This window comes from Mastigoproctus giganteus, chromosome 8, assembly GCF_048544385.1.
Source record: "Mastigoproctus giganteus isolate SK-2022 chromosome 8, ASM4854438v1, whole genome shotgun sequence".
In the NCBI taxonomy this organism is placed as follows: domain Eukaryota; kingdom Metazoa; phylum Arthropoda; class Arachnida; order Uropygi; family Thelyphonidae; genus Mastigoproctus; species Mastigoproctus giganteus.
Window position 1 is genome coordinate 27,784,410 of NC_143582.1, and position 19,931 is coordinate 27,804,340.

Consider the following 19,931-nt stretch of genomic DNA (forward strand, 5'->3'; position numbering starts at 1 on the left):
TATATGTTTTGGCTGATTCTGCATAAGCTCATACACTTGCTTTCTTGCATCACATGCCACTACTACTACCCCAGTGTTGATCTTTTGTCCTGCGGTTCGGGGCAATAGTTTTAATATGCTATTTTGTTTTCATTCATTTCGGAATTAATACGCTGGTGTGAAAAACTTAAGGCCCAGTCAGATTTTCACCTGTAGCTTCTCATAGGAGTGGTCTGGATATGGAAAAAGCATACCAACGGAACCTCGTGAGGTACAGAAATGATGAAGGAAACAAAACGGTACAGGGGAACTTTATTCAAAAATGGCAACATAGCACTGGCTGCTATGATACAGATGCATCACTGTCAAAGATGTAACAAAGGGAAGCGGTGGTCCTCAATAGGAGATATGACCACCCCTAGTGTCGATGCAGGCTTTGCACCGCCTGTCCATACTTAGAACAATGATGTTGATAAGTTCTTGCGATAACATCGTCCATTCCTCTGTCAGCGCCATCTTCAGCTGGTGAACATTTTCTGGCGGGTGTGGACGTGCTGCTAGCGTTACCCCAGAGCGTCCCATATGTGTTCGATGGGATTTAGATCGGTGGAACGGGCAGTGTGATGGGGTGTGGCGTTATCATCCATAAACACGAACTCGGGACCAATGGCACCTCGGAACAGACGCACATGCTGAAGGATTGTCTCAGTATAGTAGCGTGCACCGGTTACAGTACCGCCTTCCAGTATATAGAGTTGTGGACTTCCTTCTAAGGTAACGCCTTGACCATCATATCGATCCCTTTCAGTGACGTTTGCGAGGTGATACCGTGTGCTAACCCCTCGCCAGATTAGCTGACATCCAGAATCCCTGCTAAGACTGAATCTATTCTCATCAGTAAAGAGTACTTTACCCCATTGCGCTGCTTTCCAGTCCTTTTGTTCGATACACCACTGTAAACGGTGTCTCCGATGGGCAGGTGTTAAAGGGACACAGCGTACCGGTCGTCGGGTAAACAGTCCACCTTTGTTTTTTTGTTTAAATTTATAAAATGCAAGGTTTTACATTTGCCGAATAGTAACCCTAAAGTAATTTACATAATTGATTGGACTGAATAAAAAACACTAGAGGAAGAAAGGGATTTTGAGGTTAGGATATAGGCAGGCCATAGTAAACCGCGATGTCCTGTGCAGCTGGTTTGCAATGGAACTCGCTGTCTGGTGTCGGGCCCTCTTGGCCTGCAGGAGTATATAGCGATCATCATTGGGCGTTGTTTTTCGTGGACGACCACCACTGGCCCTTCGAACATCTGTACCTGTCTTTCTGAAGGCCCACCACGCACGTGAGATGATGCTATAGGCGATACCGAACTCTGCAGCCACACTCCTCGCACTTCGACCTTCGTGTAAAGTCATCCAGATGTTGTCTGTAACAATCGTGCTCACCATTCGGCAATTTGTACATAACTGCTGAACTGTTGCTTTTATCTGTTTACGTGAGCCCCCTCATCACGATTCAAATTTTTGCATGTGCACCAGCTTTCTACTGAACGGCCGCAGTTATGCAAATCGCCACAGGCTGCTTCGTTTGATTTTGTGGTTGTAACCTTTAGAAATAGTGTTGGTCCTTAAGTTTCGCATACCAGTGTATGTCTGCCTATCCTCTTATTACTTGTGCATACAGTAATAATATTTTGTATGGTTGTGATAATACTGTTAAGTATTCACAAAAATACATAAAACGGTCATTTTAAAGTCGGTGTAAATCTGTTTTGTTTCATGCTTGTTTTAAACCTAAGAAGTTGAAGCATAACCCTTAGGACCGGCTACGTCTTCACTGGCCATATAATATGAAGAAATGGGCCTCATGCGGCATGGAACAAGTAAAATCCCTCGGAAGTCGCATGAGTCATGCAACTCACGAGTTGGACACGCCCGCTAATATTGTCGATGGCATTTATAAAAATCGTTACGGGAATTTTGATTCGGTTGACCCTATAATATTAAAACAAAAACGGATTTAATTTTACAAAATTAAACACTGGTATACCCGGCTAAAGGAATTGTTGAAAAATACAAAAAGTAACATTGAACAGTTGTCAACTGCCACCTTTCATTACGCAGGGACCTAAACTCACTCAGGCAAGCACAGAGGCACGATTTCCCGCTTAAAGAATGGCACAACTGCTGCAAGGAATCCCCACTACACCAAACCTAATGGACAAATACACATCCTCACTTAAGAAGGAAAACACAAGAAAGTTTAGTGGGAATCACAATGGTCATTTCTTCAAAGAGACATCGGATATATTGAAATTTCTTGCACTTCTGACTGTTAACAGCAAAGCGCCCCTATGAGAGCGAACGAGACAAAACAGAAAGTGTCCTTTGATCACCATTATCATTTGTCCACGCTATTTATGGACATAATACTCACAGGCAGATAAGATAGCTCTTGGATGGCCCTAATATGAAAGTTTTTGGTATGTATGTATATACTGTATAAGATTCTAAGGGCCACTATAAGGCGCTTGTTTACAATTAAAAAGTTATTGTGATCCAGTACAAGAACTTTGCAAGGCCTGCGTAAAAAAAAGGCAACACTTGTTCTACACACAATACATAGAGACCACCATTTGAAAGATGTTTTCAACCGCTTGAAAAACCAGAAATGTCTGAATACATCCTACGATATAAAGTGTACCGTGATCATTAGTTAAGCTACATGTAACTTGATAAAGTATTTTAATGATTAGGGCCGGATTTACGTATAAGCAAAATAAGCAGCAGTAGTTTAGGGGCCCCGGAAAAAAATCCCATAATGAATGAATGTATTTAAATCGGAAATATAATATATATTTTTAACTTCGTAAGTATTTTTTTCTTTGTCGCATATGTATTTATATTTATTATATATAAAGAGATAATAATAAGTGTATTTTTTAGATTTTTTAAAATTACACTTTTTTTGGGGAGGGGGCCCCAAAAATTTTGTGCTTAGGGGCCCCGCAATACTTAAATCCGGCCTTGTTAATAATGCTGGTAAGATGAGAAAAAACATAGATATAATTTGGTTTGAAAAGCTTTATTTTTCAGGAAAACACTGGTACTAACATTACACAACATGGAAGCTAGTTTTTTTTAATTTTTTTTTTCTTACAGAATCAGGGAATTTACACGAATAACAAACAATTAGAACGGATATACATTTTATACACATTAGAATAGCAATGCTGAGTATTTTAAGTATTCAGCTTACATACAGGGCAGACAGAAAACAAATTTAATATTGTAAAAAAAAATGTCGATTGAAGGTATATTTACAAGTGTCCAATTATGTGCGCTAGATGGCGCCACGGGCAACACATTATATAATACGGTTGAATTTCTGATTTGAGCTATCCTGTTTAAGCTGTTCAGAAGAACAATAATTGTTTATTGTTGCAATAAGAAACACAATTTATATAAACCACTATATAATCTATTATTTAAAACTGTTGATAATCTGCTGTTATATATGAAATACTACCTGGCATTAATTTTTGACGATTTTTTCTTGTTCATATTTTGGTGTTCAGAAACCAGAAATTTTTAGCCGAAAATAGTTTAGTTCAAAATAAATTTAAAAAATGATTTATTTATATTTAACTAAACCATGTTCGTTAATTAGATTAATATTTTTTTTTTTTTTTTTTTAGCAATAGATTTCATTTTCGAGCTGCCATTACGTTGCTTTTTATTTCCTTTTAAATAGCAAATATATAACTAGTTGTAATTTTACTATGTTTACCATTTATCCTTATAGTTACGTAAAATGAAGCATTTACATTTTTTGTTTCATTAAAACAATGTCTAATTCCAGAAAAATAAAATTGTTAATGGAAAATTGGTATTCTTATTAAAGCTAATACTAATAGCAGTCAATAGATGGCAGCACTTAAGTTATAACGTCTCTTTATAATTTGGTGCATATCAAATATAAAATAAATCGATAATTTCTCATTTGAATTTAAAAAAAAAAAGAATAAAAAACAAATCAAGTGCAGTATTATTAATTTGAATAAACTAATAATTTTTTACTTGCATAAAAAATAATCTTTAAAGATTTCACTATGAAACTAATGAAAATGTTTTAAAACGTGCTTTTAAGATTTTAATTTTATAAACTTTAACAAATGATTCAAATAACAAATTTATTTTCTTAATTTTTAAAGATTGGTTTCTTGCCATTAACTATTTGTCTGTACTGTATTAGCAATAAATATATTTGTAACACGAATTATTATTACTCTATTCTATAAATGTAATTCTTCCATACGCCATAAGATGGCAGCACTATGCACTGTCATCTGCATCTTTACAAAATATATTTTTTATTTATTTGCTTATCTTTTTAAAGTGAAAATTCGGCTTCCTGCTATTATATGTTCGTGTGTACTATATTAATAATAAATATATACAATATATATTTGTAATTCGAATTATTACTGTATTCTATGAATGTAAATCTTCCATATGCCGTTAGATGGCAGCACTATTATGATCCTGCTGATTTATTTTTGAGTTGAAACAGGACTGCCCGCGTAAGTCATAATTAGCTTAAGATCATAATGCTTAAGTAAAATTTAGTCGTGCTTTTATATTATATGTAACTTCTACGTAAAAAAAAAAATATAACAGTGTTTCTGTGCTCATTTAAGTTTTTTTTGTGGGAACTTAACATTGAAAGCTGAGGTATTGCCAAAAGCCTTAATTAAAACGGAGACAAAAAAAAAAAAAAACCTGCTGACACGTGGACCTTTACCCTATAGTAAACGCAAACATAACACTTTGCACCTGATCCAATGAAATACAGTAGGCATACATATACTGTGCAAGTAAATCAAAAATAAAATTGTATAAAAACATATTGACATATAATGAGCACTTTTCTTGGTGGGGGAAGAGAGAGAGAGAGAGAGAGAGAGAGAGAGAGAGAGAGAGAGAGAGAGAGAGAGAGAGAGAGAGAGAGAGAGAGAGAGTACAAGACTGACACACAAAAACACAAAAAACAATTAAAAATAAATAACATCTACCTCTACAAGTTTTGGCTAGCTTTTCTAAATATTTATATATATATATTTATATGTTCTAAATGTTAACAACTCTATGTAACAAGTAATCACTAATTTCTTCTGTCATTTGACAACTCACTCATGAACTGATGAAACATTTGCCACAAATTTGACAATGGTTTGTCGCTTCGTGGTGCCACTTACAACAATAATTTGATTTTAATGTCGGTAGGAACCTCTTGTTTTGTTAGATGAATGTAGAAAATAGGTTTAATGATTCCGGAAGTAACAAATATAATCTTTTTAATAAATGTTTTTGTTAATAATGATTCTAACTACTCACAATAATAATACTGTCAAACAAGGCTGAACGGTTTTATTTGTTAAAATACGCTCATATTGTTCTATATTGATAAGTACACGCGAAACTGTTTAAAATAAAGGCAGTGTATAGCTCAGGGTAGAAATGAATATGTTTTGGGTTGTTTTTCTATTTTTAAGGGCTTGATAAAAATTAGAACTCCTTCTAGACAGCGCAGTTTATAAAGATTTCGTAGAATAGATGTACCTTTTTCTTTCGTTCATTTTTTAAATATAGGGATGCAGTGATCTGTATTAATTAGAAGTCAGCGATCCGAGAAAAAAAGTTGACAAAAATGTATCGGACCAGGAAAGTTTAATATTTTTAAGTGTGCAATACTTCTTTAACATATAAAAGGCAGTCCAGATTAATGAGGTTTACTATAAATCGATATATCTCTGTACACACAAACAGCGAAACATAAGTGGGCGAATTCCATTTTGGTCTGGAAAAAGCTGATTAAATGTAGAAACTGCGCATGCACCAGCTCTACGACTTTTATGTATATGGGAAAATGACCATATACAAAATGTATCTTGAAAAGTCAACGCTGGAAGCATTTCAAATCATTTGTATTAGTTGATGTATCGGGACTTGTATCTCATAAAAGTTGCGATACGTGTATCCATATCTTTTAAGATTATTTAGCAAATTTTGAGAAGCAGTTTCACCGGATGGGCTTCAGCAAACGGGAGGTGAACAGGTCAGTCGACTTTCTCTTGAAATCATAATAATAATTAGTAATATTTTTATATTATACTTTCTAGACAAAACCCCTACTCCTCAGCCGGTCATGGAGTTCAGGAGGTCCGGGTGTTAGTTTAACATTAAAGATAGTTGGTCCTCCTTGCTGCGACATGGTCATCCATTTATTTGATATTTGGACTCTTTTCAGTTTGGGGACCCGGGTCCACCTAAAGACAGACCCTGTCCCTACTCTCCCAACAAAAATTCCAGGTATTCGCCACTGGTTCGCAAATAAATCAAATCCCCATTTTGTAAAAATTTTAATATAGCCAATAATAATGAACACTTTTATTTTAAAGTCATTTCAAATTAAAAAAAATGAATAGGAATACATCCCATAAGTAAAAGAATTTTTGAGAAGGTTTTAATTTCTATATTTCTTAAATATTTTAACATAAAGACGTAAACTGCCTTGCCTTTCTTAAATATTTTTTCTTAATATAAAGTTTTAAGCTATAATGAAAAATTTATCTTTTACTCTATTAAACAGTTCATAATTAATTTAATAAAACAAATAATTTACAATAATGATCTTCGGAAAAAGAAAAATGTCAGAATTTTAGTTATTTCTCTTTTTGTGCACCAGATGGCGACACTAGTCATGTTAACAAAATATGATCATTTTTCTAAACCATGTCCAGAAGGAGTTCATACTTAAATCAATATTTTGTTTTATTTATTTATTTTTTTTTAATAGAGGGGCATATTATTCGGTTAAGAATAATATGCCCCTCTATTAAATTAATTTAATTTATAACTGGAATCGTTTTAAAATGTTTTTCTTAGTGGAATAATTCGATACGAGATTGAGGGAAAAATAAACTTATGAATTTCTTTTTAATTTTCTTATTTAAAAAGATTCCGCTTCAATGTTCTTCTCAGTGCTTTCTTAGACTTTGACAGAATTAAATATGCTTACTACACTCATTTTCTTCATTACCACTTTTTTTTTTTTACTTATAGAAGTGTAAATAAATTAAAAGACTTCAACAGAAATCTATACAACATGCAATTTCTGCTCGTAATGGCAGAAACCAGGATGCCAGTCTTTAGCGATTGTAGCGCCACAAGCGGCAGATGTGGGAAGACCCGCTCCCATAAACGCGGCAGAACCGGCCTGTCATTTTTAAAATCGAACGAGTCTTTAAAGGAATGTAAAATGGTGTTGACCGATGATAAGAGTTCCTTCGATTCATGCGCATGTTTTCAAGCGGTCAGCACTAGGAGAAAGGGGCGTTGAGATGATTGATTTGTCTGGACCTTGCTGAGGACAATACGAGTCATGTGAGATGGTGGATTCCGGAGAACTCATTACTTCCGAAGATTTATCCTTTTCCCTGCACACCAGTACAGATGGCATGATCGGTAAAGACAACTGAAGACTTTCTGGGGGTGATCGGGAATCCTGCTCGCAAAGATCCATCATGGGATATTCGAAACCGGTACTCTTTTCTCCATCCAGGAGGTCGTGAACTGCATTCGGCTGGCAGGAGGTGGTTTTCCAATGAGTTCGAAGTCCAGATGCGCTGATGTATTTTTTATTGCAAGTCTGACAGGTGTATGGGCGTTCGTTAGTGTGCAACCTCTTGTGAAGCTTCAGATGTACGAATTGAGTGAATTTTGCGGGACACAGATCACAAGCGTACGGCTTCTGTCCACTATGAAGTCGTAGGTGGGTTTTCAGATTGCTCGTACTGCTGAAGCGCTTTTTGCAAACCTCACACTGATGCGGTTTTTCTCCAGTATGGACCAAGTGATGCTTTTGAAGATGAGCCAATTGGGTGAAGCTTTTGGAGCAAATGGAACACTTGAATGGTCGCTCGCCGGAGTGTGTTCTCAGATGAACTTTGAGATTGGACAGTTGACCGAAAGTTTTGTAGCAGATATTGCATTCGTAATGCATCTTACCATCTTTTTTTTTGAGAGGATAGGGCAATGATCGGTATCCCCTTGCTCCAGCTAGCAGATGTCCGTTTATTCTATCCCCTGGTGGCGAGTGAAGCCCGTTAAGACTTTTTGCTTCTAACTGATTGGGTGGTCGCTGCATCACTGCCATCTGGTGGGGACTGTATTCTGGGATGGGTGGATAGTTAGTGCCATTTCGGACTGGAAGAGATGGCGATTGCACTCCGTCGGGTATGGGGTAGGCATACATGTTGAAATGAGCGGGTGAAAACATGGGAGTGATGCCATTAACGTACAGGAAGTTGTTGGTGGGGGTCGGCAAGCTGTACGTCACAGGTGGGCTGTTTGCTGAAGACACTGGATGTTGAGTTTTGTCTGTAGAGTCCGGGCTGTGCATTTCAGGGCTATTTCCATTGGAAGCAACGTAGCGAAAGCTTTTTTTATGCGGATAAACAATGTGACCCTCTGAAGTTGTGTTGGAATCTGGTTTGGGCATCGAATCGTTGGCCACAATCACTCTAACGGGCTCCCGGAGAGACTCCCGATGCGTGAATTCTCTTCGGAGAAGATCTGCGGAAGTTGTCCCCCTATCTGGATATCTCTGTAAAAGAAGATTCTCCAAAATTCCCGAAGGTGACGATTTGGGACTGTCTCCGGAGATCCTTTGGCCAATTCCTTCATACGATGAAAATGCCGAAGCTGTTTCACATCTTTCGACCTCTTCATGATAGCTGGGACTGCTTGCACACTTTGGGCTTGCAGGTTCAGGTGGAGTATAGTGAGCATCTTTCTTCGCTTCTTCCCACTCCGTCTTATCCGTTGCGCTTTGACTTCGATAATGAAACGCTTTAAGCATCTTGATTTTGACTTTACGAAATTCATTTCTAGAATGGATTTCTTCTTCTTCTTCATAGCCTTTCTCTTTGTGCTTTGTCTGTTTGCTCTTAACGCTGAAATCCAAGACGTAATTATTATCACTGTCACTGTCACTGCTGTCTTCTGGAGGTGTGAGCGCATCTTCGGGTCCTCCATTACTGGAGTAGCCTTCATCACTGCGTGTACTTCCCTCTGTCGGAGTAGTCTGACATCGTGCTATGTATTCAGGATCAGGATGTAGTTGTTGCCCTGAAAAATAAGCAAATGAAAGTTTATAAATGTCGAGCTGCTCACACACTAATTGCAAATATGCGAGATACTCTGTTTTAGTGTTTAAATGAATGCAGCTTTTTAAACTTATAACAATAAATATATAGATTTAAATATTTATGGCTGGAACTTCCGAATAAAGGACGATGGACTCAAGGAAATTCTTTGTCCCTTTGAGAAAAAACTTCCTTATATGGGATAGAATATCCCATCATTCCCATATTTGTTGCAAAATGGATGGTACTTCGAAGAGGCAGTTCCATCTCAACCCACAAATGTACAATTGTAATGAGATTTGATAATCGGGGAGGACGCTGCATTAGCTGAATTCATGCGCATGTTCCCGGAACCAGTTGTGCACAATTCTGGACTCGTGAATTGGCGCATTAACCTGTTGGTAAAGCCCATTCGAAGATGGATACGCTGCAGTCGTTGACTGGATGTTATTTGATAATTGGCTCAATCTCGTGGGTGTTGACCCCATAAGCGTTGCAGTTTCGTGATACTCGTAAGTCTGAAGCCGACTAGCAATGTTCAAAGTCTTTAAACTTTCATCTTCCCCATGCTTGCACTGCATACTTACAGAATCCCTACAGATCTGCCCACCTGCTTTAAATCTCACGGTACCAACTGATGCCGTTATCGAAGGATTTCTCCATGTCATAAGAAAGCCAAGGTAACTAATAAAGTGACCATTGAGTATATGAATTGCACTCCAAAATACAAATTTCTGTAACAAAATCTAAGTTATCAAAAACATCTAATTGATGGAATTCAATCAAATCATTTTTGGAAGAGTTATTAAAAGATTCAATTTTATTTAGGTCCAGAAATATGCCTCTACTTTCATTAATCATAATAACCAGTTCTTTAACCTGGGGGACCTAAGAAATCAGGTGTCTATAAGAAATACAAGTTAGCACTTGTAGAGTGCAGACTCTTACAGTGAAGTCTCATGCAGTTTACAAGGCTGAAGATGAGGTACTGAGGCAGTAAAGATCGCGTCATTTAAATTATTTCTGTACTAATATAAATCTTTATACCCCATTCCACCTTAAACTTTCATCCTTTATCTAAACCATGGCTTTCCAAATATTTTAGTGCTATGGTTCTTAGCATAATTGACTTGAAGCCAAACCTCCAACTTTATTTTCTACCTATACTTAATCTCTGAAGTGATTAATAAATCCACACACGATTTTGAAAAAGTCGAAGTGTCGGACACTTTTGTCCAAATGGTTGTCAAGATTTCTGACCTTCTGCACGAACCACTGGTGCCGAGACTTTTATCCACCATAAATTCATTTCTTTTGCATTTTGATGGCTCTATTGCACCTTCGTTTAAAGGTAAATTTGTATTAATGTGTATTAAAATGGCATAATGATTCAAAAAAAACAAAAGAAAAACACGAATTTATTTTCCAGTCGGTTTGCTGGACGATAAACTTCAGTTCTTTGGAGAAAAACCAGGCAATCCTCTCCTAATACCGACTAACTCAGCGTCGTTGTAGAAAAAACTCAATAAATATCCCTAGCGTCGTTTACAGAATACGAAATCGGACCACTTCCACCTACGAAGTCTTGCATCGATGATCTTGATAAATTTACCTCCTACTATACCAAAGACACTCCACTCAGTGCCTCCTTGGTCTTCCGACAGGAACATTAGAAGTATCCTGCATGGAAATTGTCTATATTCGGTCAATTCCTAAAAACAGGTTGAGAAATCCTTCTTCATTGTCACCCTCGATTCTTTCGAAAGCAATGGAGAAAGCCATCCATTATCTTCTCAACATTTTTAAGTAGTCCTCCAAGGACCACTCAGCATATGTTGCTTGTTTTTGGACAAATACCGTGGAAAATTTAGAAATTTTCTCTAGACCAGAGGGCAGCTGTGACAGTGAGTAAAAGTCGCTAACCAAGGCTGCCTCCATGAGAATATTTCATGTACTCATTCTAACAAAGCACAGTTTAATTTATATGTAAAGTCCTACCCCAATGCATTTCAAAAACTCCATCAGAATTTCAAAAATTCATCATTAGCACTACGTATCTCATACCCGAATTCAGTATGCGAGTCCCAAGATCATAAACTCAGTGATTTCGACACGCTGTCCCGAAAAAGGTTTCAAATCTCTGTTCTAAACATTTCTAAGACGTTTTTAAAGAGATTTCTAAGCTTCCATTCTATTGTCCGTCATCTGCCTTTTGCAATTGGCTTTCCAGTTTCGTCTTTAGCTGATCTTTGCCTATGGTTCAAACTTCTCAACTACTGGAGTAGATCTAAGTTCTACTTTTACACCTACTGCCCTTCTCATTATATATGGATGATCTCATCCACTACTACTCAGATACTTTCCCACTGTTTCCCTAAATGCTAAAATTCTTCCTCCAGTAAGCTTAAAGTCCAATCCTTCAGGAACCCAATCCGCCTTTATTTCCAGCAAAAAATAAACACCATATTAAATACTATAGAGTTATATTTTAACGTAGTTAAGAAACTTCTACTCCAGAAGGTCATTAAATACTTACTTATCCTTTGTAGCATCAACTCCCCGGTCAACGGATAGTTGAGTCGCTCTGCGAACTCTCTACAATACCACACCAACAACTCCTCATTGGGAAGTACAGGTTTGATGGTATAGAAGAAGATATCATTTTTCACTTGACATGCCACTAGGTTTTGCTTGTCACTTGTATACGCTGGGTTGACGTAGCGCATCCAGTTGGACTTGGTGACATCGAATGCGTCGATATAATAGTAAGATTCCACATTCTTGTACACCTGGAATGAGTAAGAAACAAAATTTCACAGCTTTTTCTAACGCTCACTAGCAGATCGATTAAACTGAAGAATGTATGGAACATCAATTTGAATTTATTTTGGAAAATTAATTTATAATTGTTTCTGGCCCAGTTAACCGGTATGAGTCAGTGATGTGCATTATAAATATTTACGTACCCGCCAAAAGTATTTTCTGTTGGCATTTTCAAGCACTTCATCGGTATTAAACTTTTCTCCCACCAGGGGACCAAACCGTGTCCCTCTTGGAATATAATCCGTGCTCCACACACCCAATACCTGAAAATAAAACAAAGTATTTTTTTTTAAAACTGCGATTGAAATAATCTTATAACATCTAACATTTCAAATTTTACGCATGCGCAAAAGTGCCTACAGTAATTTAACATTCCAAAGTACAGTATACGTATGCGCACAAATGTCAACAATAATTTACATTTTCGGTTGGTACAGATCTGTCTTTTGGGACCGATTTTTTTCCTTCTTTTTCTTACTTTCTTTTTTAAATCCCCTTTTACAAGAGTCCTTATCACGTTTAACTATCCACCAGGACTTGTGTAACAGCGTTTGTACTTGAGACTGACTTTATTATCTCTCATTTCACTAGCATCAAACGGCAAGGGCGTCATCTATAAACAGATGGTACTTTTATTGGTTTATTCCATCACTTTCTATAGCAATCCGGCGTCGAATCAGGCCAAGTTGAATTACAAAACTTCCTAACCTTGAATCCACACGTGTGAGAGAAAGTTGAATGCTCTACTTGCTACTTGAGTCTATGCAGGGGTACTGGAAGTATACAATCTGTTGACATAGCCTTGAAACCTGCATCTCAGTGTGGTGATAAGTGTGTCACTGACTTCTACTTATCTGTACAGCGAAGTATGTCATGAGGATATGCGTTACCTCCCCCCTGCTCACATTTTTCTCCCCATACCTACTCTTATTTGCCCTTTAACATCTTCAACCTTCGACCGATTCGGGTCGTCTGGATGCTAGACGATGTAGTAGTTTCCTTTTTTTGCTGTTATGGCTAATAGGGGTCGTTACATAACCTATTTTAAGTCGCTTTGGGGATTTTTTAATGACATTTTTTACTTCCTGTTCTAGATTTGAAACTTTTTTTAAACGTTTCAGATAATCACACGTCAGGTTAACTCTACTATCCACCCCTTCCCTCCTACCATGGTTTTGTTCTTTAAACAAGCGAAAGGAGGTGGTTTTTAATATGCCCCACATACGTGGCAAAGGTTTATCTGCACGAACCTTCATATTTCTAGTAGGATAAATCTAAAAATTATTTCCATTTTTGAGACAAAATCGTTCGGTAATTTATGGTTTAAAATTTGAAAAAAATTATTTCTTTATTATTGAGCCTAAATGTACTAAGAAACGATTTTGGTGATTTTGGCTCTCTGTAAGATGCAAATATGCAATTTTTAATTACTTGTTTGAATTTAAAAAATATACACAAATCTCTAAATGGCGCCACACAGCGGAAATCGAAGACACTTGCTGGAAGGAAGTGACGTCACATAAGAATCACGAAATTCAAATTTTTGAATGCCATATTGGGACATTTTTTCAATATCCCCTTCCCACTGTAAGATGTTGGCTCTCTGTAAGATTCAAATATGCAATTTTTAATTACTCGTTTGAATTTAAAAAAATATACACAAATCTCGAAATGGCGCCACACAGCGGAAATCGAAGACACTTGCTGGAAGGAAGTGACGTCACAGAAGAATCATGAAATGCCAATTTTTGAATGCCAAATTGGGACACTTTTCAATGTCACCTCCCTCTGAGGACGGGGTTATTTAAAAGTTTATTTTTATACGGTATTTTATTTTTATTATAAAATATATAATTTATTAGACTGTATTTTATCTGTATTGCGATATTGAACATTTATTTATTTCCACACGTTTGCAATTTTCAGACGCTATCAACTTTCTCTTCAAAAGTGTACATACACGAGTAATGAAGGGGGAAAAAGCAGTATCAGCTATTTATTGGCTAACGGTACCAAAGTTACTTTCTCTTTCCAGATAAACCATATTTTGCAAACTCAGCGTCTTTGATTCGTATCAGAAAATCTCCCTCGCATACAAGAAATAAATAAAAACACTTTTAGATATTATTACATGCTTTGCCAAGAAATATCATTGGTTCCCTCCTACCCTATCACACAAACATCAAAATAAGAAATAAATGAAAAAATACTTACATCACTCAAAGTTTGCGAAGGTTTTAGTACAAGGTTACGGGGAAGGCTGGTCTCGGCTCTGTTGGACGATAGTTCTTCACAAGGCTGGTCAGGCACCAGGTATACTGCCAGCTGCTCAAATTCGTCCTCCCGGATGTTGCTGGTATCCCAGGCTCCATCTTCCATCCTCCGATTCTAAAAAAACGGCAAAATAATTTTATAAAAGATGGCAGAAATGAGCTGTGAATTAGTGCTGTCAGGTAGGTTAGGTTAAAAATGATTTACAACTGTATTTAATTAAACAGATGGCTTCGTAAATTTTTCATAACCACTGTTTTAGAACTAAAGAACTGTATATATCAGCACCAAACGAACAATGCCTTCTTCGTCTGCTTTTTTTTTACTTATTAAACGCGCTCGAGATTGACAACGTCATGAGCGCGTGTACAAAAGCAGACGAGACAATGGAAGTTATCGCTTACCTTTTGGTTGATTTGAAACTGGTTATTATTTTGGTAGGATTTAATGTTAAAAATTTAATCCTTTCAAGGATTCCAATTTTGGATACGAACACGATATGGCAGAAAACAGAGTGAGAGTAAAAGTGTACTTGTTTGTTGTTTACGTAAAGTCTCCTATCACCCCTGATAAAGAACGGAAAAGTAAGTCCTTTATGACTAGCTCAGCAGTTGTTTATCGGTCTCCACGTGCCAGAAGTGTAGTCAAACGTCATTCTGAGTAATATAAAATTAAAGAACAAATTTAAATCATAAATTTAACTTTAAATCATCCGTTTTATTTAGATAGACCGAATAACGAATAGCCTCGAAGTCCATCTGCAATTATGTATAGATTTTTAATTATACAATTTTCAAAATTTAAATTTTGATAAATTTATTTTATAACTTCCATCTGGTTATGATATTCCAAATATTATTTCTGTTAGTATCCTAATTATTTTAGGATCTCTCATGGCATAAATTAACCCTTTATTCCTTTCCAATAGTATGATAAATCTTTAGAACTCTGTTATAATGAATTACATGAAAGAATATGCAAATAAGCACGCTAAATGGTTAGGCGTATGGTTTTTGTTAAAATGATTCAGTTTATTCAAAACAGATACGCTTTAATGCTTTTATTGCAATGATTGTGGTTTAATATCTAAAATAAATCTATGTGAAATTTCGGATACCAAAATCTGTTTGAAAACTACTTTGACTCAATAAACTGTATGAAGCAGAGTCATCCTGGCATGAAAGCCTAAAAGCAGCCAAACCAAGGTATCAGCTCTTAGGGGACGGGAAAATGAACATCGAGACCTATCACTGGGGTGAAATTTTCTTATTTGAATCATAGGCGCTAAGTCTTGACACCATCCTGAAATTAGTTTTATATTAATTAAAAACCACGATGTGGGAGGAGTAGGATTGCAATTGTAGTTCATGTAACCTCCAACTAACACAGGAATCAAACATCACTGGTTATTAAAAATTGTTTTATAAAATTAAATTAATTCAACTTTAAACGCATTAAAATTTCATCGTATCAGCACTGGAAATAATCTCTGTCTTGACCGCTACAATTTTTACTCAACATGAAATTAAGTCCACAAGAACCCTTGATCAATCACTTCCCTGATAATTTCCTTAAAAGTCTGTGAACAGGTTTTGGCTTTCTCTGTTAAATCCTTTCTTTGATCCAGCTTCAGAAGGGAGAAAAATCCAACGAGGGTCAAATCAGCATTTCCCACAGGTCACTCACTATCTTGGTCCAGTCCATCTATTATATAAATTCATGGTTTTAGAATACCGTGTTGCCTTCATTACTCGCCCTCGTAGTTGCACCGGCTGGAAAAGACTTGAATTCGAGTCCTCAGTAATTTTTATGGGCCTTTTTCACAGAATTTTAACTGAATTAGTCGATCTCAGGCTAGGGTTGCGTGGGTTTTTCATCCAATAAAACAGAAAATCGACCTCAGAACGCGCTCAATTTACAGACACTATATATGAAGCAATATGGCCTTAGTTGCCGATACTCCTATGGAATGAATTTAAGTTAATTAAAGATCATTAAACTGAAATCAGATGGAATAAAATTGTTTACAAGTAATAGTTAGTGTTAAGCCTACTAACTGAAGTCATACAATACCTTTCTTTCGTTCGCAAAGTATGAAATTTAAAAATCAAAACATGCTAAATATAGTTTTCTTCTGTTCTTCACATTCCATAAATAAATATAAACAACAAAACTTAAACGCACCCTTTCATTTTACATCTTTCTTCAACTGTACCGAACTCGATATTTCATTTTCAACACAAAAAAGCGACAACAGCATATTTGAAGTAAACACGTAAATAAAAACAGTTCTCTTCAATAACAATCAACATAAACATTGCTTCCTGATTACCTGATCAACAATATGACTGAAATTGTTGATGAATGTGTTTTAGAAAATTTTATTTACCAAAATTCCCCTCTGTAACGAAAGTGGTTCGTTCAAAGCATCGAACATTTCGAAAGAATTTAGACGAATTGATAAAAATATTACTATAGTTAAAATTAAACAAAATAAATCGGGCTTAATAAATTTAAAAAGAAATAATTCCAACAAAATTTATTTTGTACACAAAAAAATTCAAACGGAAACAGTCACCCACAGAACAATTTCAATTTCCCCTTAGTTCACCCAACAAATTATGAGACATTTCTTAACTCCTAAAATATATTCATCAATAATTTTAAAACAAAATAAGAGGAATTTGGGGAAAAAATCAATAAAATTACACTTACTAAAATTATTTAAGCGAACGCAGTCTTTTAATGTCGTTCAACGTCTACAGAAAGATGGGACCAAATAATCGTTAGCATACTGTCCGATACCAGTAGCTTACTGAGCATGCGTATTCGAGAAGATTCAATTAATTTCTCCTTAAGTGATAAACATCTTCAAGGGTTACATATTTAAGTTGCTTATTTAATCAACAGCTCGATGAAAATAAATTATTCTCAAGGGGTTTCACTATTACCAGATATTCCTTGGATAAATATTTGTAGTTTGGCTTTTATTCCAATAATTTTTATTTATTCCAATGCATTATAAATATATTTAGCAATAATTGATTATAATAGTTAATGTATAATTAAAAATACTCTAATTACTGGAGCTAAAAACAAATAATTGTTTAAGTTACACTATTAATAATCTTTTAGTGAAGTTCTATAAAAATAAACTTAATTTAAAGCTAGTCAAATAGATGATTTTTTTTTTAATTTCGAACAATATTTTATCTTTTGAAACATTTAATAAAATTTTATTTAATTTTTAAATTAAATTTGGAATATGCCATTATCACCAGTCAAATTATAAGAACTCCAATATTTTTATAACAGTTGTACACAAAACGTTAATTTTTAAATTTAGTAACAATTATTGTGTAATTTGTATATATATTTGCATAATAATTTAGTAACAAATTATTAAATTTAGTAACAAATTAACAAATTATTGTTTGGGGAATTTTTGTAATTTTTTTTTAAATTTAAATAATATTGGAATCAAATTTATATTTAATTAGGTATTTGCCTTGTTTATGCAAGAAGAAACCCGCATAAATTATGATAATTAGCTCATTAAATATTACTGCTCGAAAACGTCATCAGCACGCGCTTGACGTAACAATAAAATAATTTTTGAGCGGTCAAAAACAGAAATAGATTTCTCAAAATTATCGCGTTAAAATTAGAAATTGGCGCGATTATCCTAAATTAATAATTAATTTCCAAATTGTGAGCAGATTTCGTGATATTTAAATAAATGAATTATTAAAATTACAAGTAATTATTTTAAAATAAACAATTACAAATAATTATCCTAAAATTAAAAATTGCAAAATTAGAGAAAAATTACAAATAATTATCTTAAAATTGGAGAAAATTAACAAAATTACTAATAATTATCCTAAAATTACAAATAATTATCTTAAAATTAGAAAAAAAAATAGCAAAATTATTAATAATTATTCTAAAATTAAGAAAAATTAGAGAAATTACAAATAATTATCTTAAAATTAAAAATTGCAAAATTAGAGAAAAATTATCTTAAAATTAAAAATTGCAAAATTAGAGAAATTACAAATAATTATCTTAAAATTAAAAACTGCAAAATTAAGAAAATTAGAAAAATTACAAATAATTATCTTAAAATTAAAAATTGCGAAATTAGAGAAATTACAAATAATTATCTTAAAATTAAAAACTGCAAAATTAAGAAAAATTAGAGAAATTACAATTATATTAAAATTAAAATCTCAAAATTAAGAAAAATTAGAGAAATTACAAATAATTATCTTAAAATTAAAAATTACAAATAATTATCTTAAAATTAAAAACTGCAAAATTAAGAAAAATTAGAGAAATTACAATTATATTAAAATTAAAATCTCAAAATTAAGGAAAATTAGAGAAATTACAAATAGTTATCTTAAAATTAAAAATTGCAAAATTAGGGAAAATTTTACTATTATTATTGAAAAAATAAAAACAGAAATAATCGCTAAATTTCTTTACCTGATGCTTGGTGTTTAGGACAGGCATATCTCTACCGGCGTCGTAGTACTAGGGTAAAGACTCACTGAGTGAAATGAGAGAGCGATCGTTATTTTACAAATTCCACTCGGTGTAGTTACCTATACGTACACAAAACATATACACGCGCGTACAAGTACACAAGTTAGACAAGGGACGTTGATGCCCGGTTGGCAGCCATACATGATCCTGCATGTGTAACTTCAAAATGTGTTATGTTACTTAGTTTAGTTCCGAACCGCGTTGTGATAAGACATGCTATCTTTCTTTCTGAAGGTTAAATGGATCATAGGGTTAATGTTACCAACATTTCGAGTATCTCTCTTGCCTGTTTCTCCACCCCCAAATATAGGTGAGGTTATTTTTTCATGGTACAATAACAATTTTTATTATTATTATTTTTTTATTATTGTTTATCTCCAGAAATGTTTACATTCTGACCGTTGTATTTTTAAATAAATAAAGGTTTACACTCTTACCTTTCTACTGCTAATAGCCTTTGACGCCAAGCGTCAACTGCACCATTATGGAAGTACCAAACTTGGAGGACGCTGTTAATTCCTTATGATTATTAGTAAATCTCAAGGTGATATCAAGGACACTTCTACGCTCATCAAACGCTAAAGCTACAAAAAGAAAAAATATTATTAAATAATAAACTCGCTTTTAATTATAAATGTATACTAATATTTATAGTTTTTAGCCAAAGTTAATGAACTGTGATAATACAATATTTAGATAGTAATCGGTGTCGATATTTTGTGACGTCACAATTTATAATTTTGGTCCATTGATCTAAATACATGTACTGGTTTATTGGTTATCATTCTATTAAATTAGATATTTTCTAATGAACTTTAATCATTCGTACAATCAGGTTAAGGTTATGAAGGTTAATGAATATTGTTGATAGTGTGATTTCTAAAGAAACGTAGAAATAATTAATTTTTCATCCCAGCATAGCATGTGAAGACTTTTGAAAATAATAAATTAACTTCTATTGGAGAAAAATTATTAATAATTATCTTAAAATTTAAAATTGCAAAATTAGAGAAAATTTTATTAAAATAATATATGAAAACTGCAATATAAAAAAAATGAATAAAAATTTGAAAAAGTCACTAATAAAGTGGATTATTAA

General features: G+C 34.4%; 1 protein-coding gene across 1 annotated transcript in view; it reads right to left on the minus strand.

Moving 5' to 3' along the window:
- Positions 1-7,331: 7,331 nt before the first annotated feature.
- The window catches only part of LOC150081393 (PR domain zinc finger protein 1-like), a 65,397-nt gene continuing 52,797 nt past the window's right edge, over positions 7,332-19,931 (minus strand). Inside the window, exons 4-8 of the mRNA XM_090379265.1 lie at positions 19,270-19,416; positions 14,225-14,398; positions 12,154-12,273; positions 11,724-11,976; positions 7,332-9,170 (exon numbers count right to left, since the gene is read on the minus strand). Coding sequence (XP_090235391.1) covers positions 7,333-9,170; positions 11,724-11,976; positions 12,154-12,273; positions 14,225-14,389 — 2,376 coding nt within the window. The 5' untranslated portion in view covers positions 14,390-14,398; positions 19,270-19,416 and the 3' untranslated portion in view covers position 7,332. The remainder of the gene's footprint in view (positions 9,171-11,723; positions 11,977-12,153; positions 12,274-14,224; positions 14,399-19,269; positions 19,417-19,931) is intronic.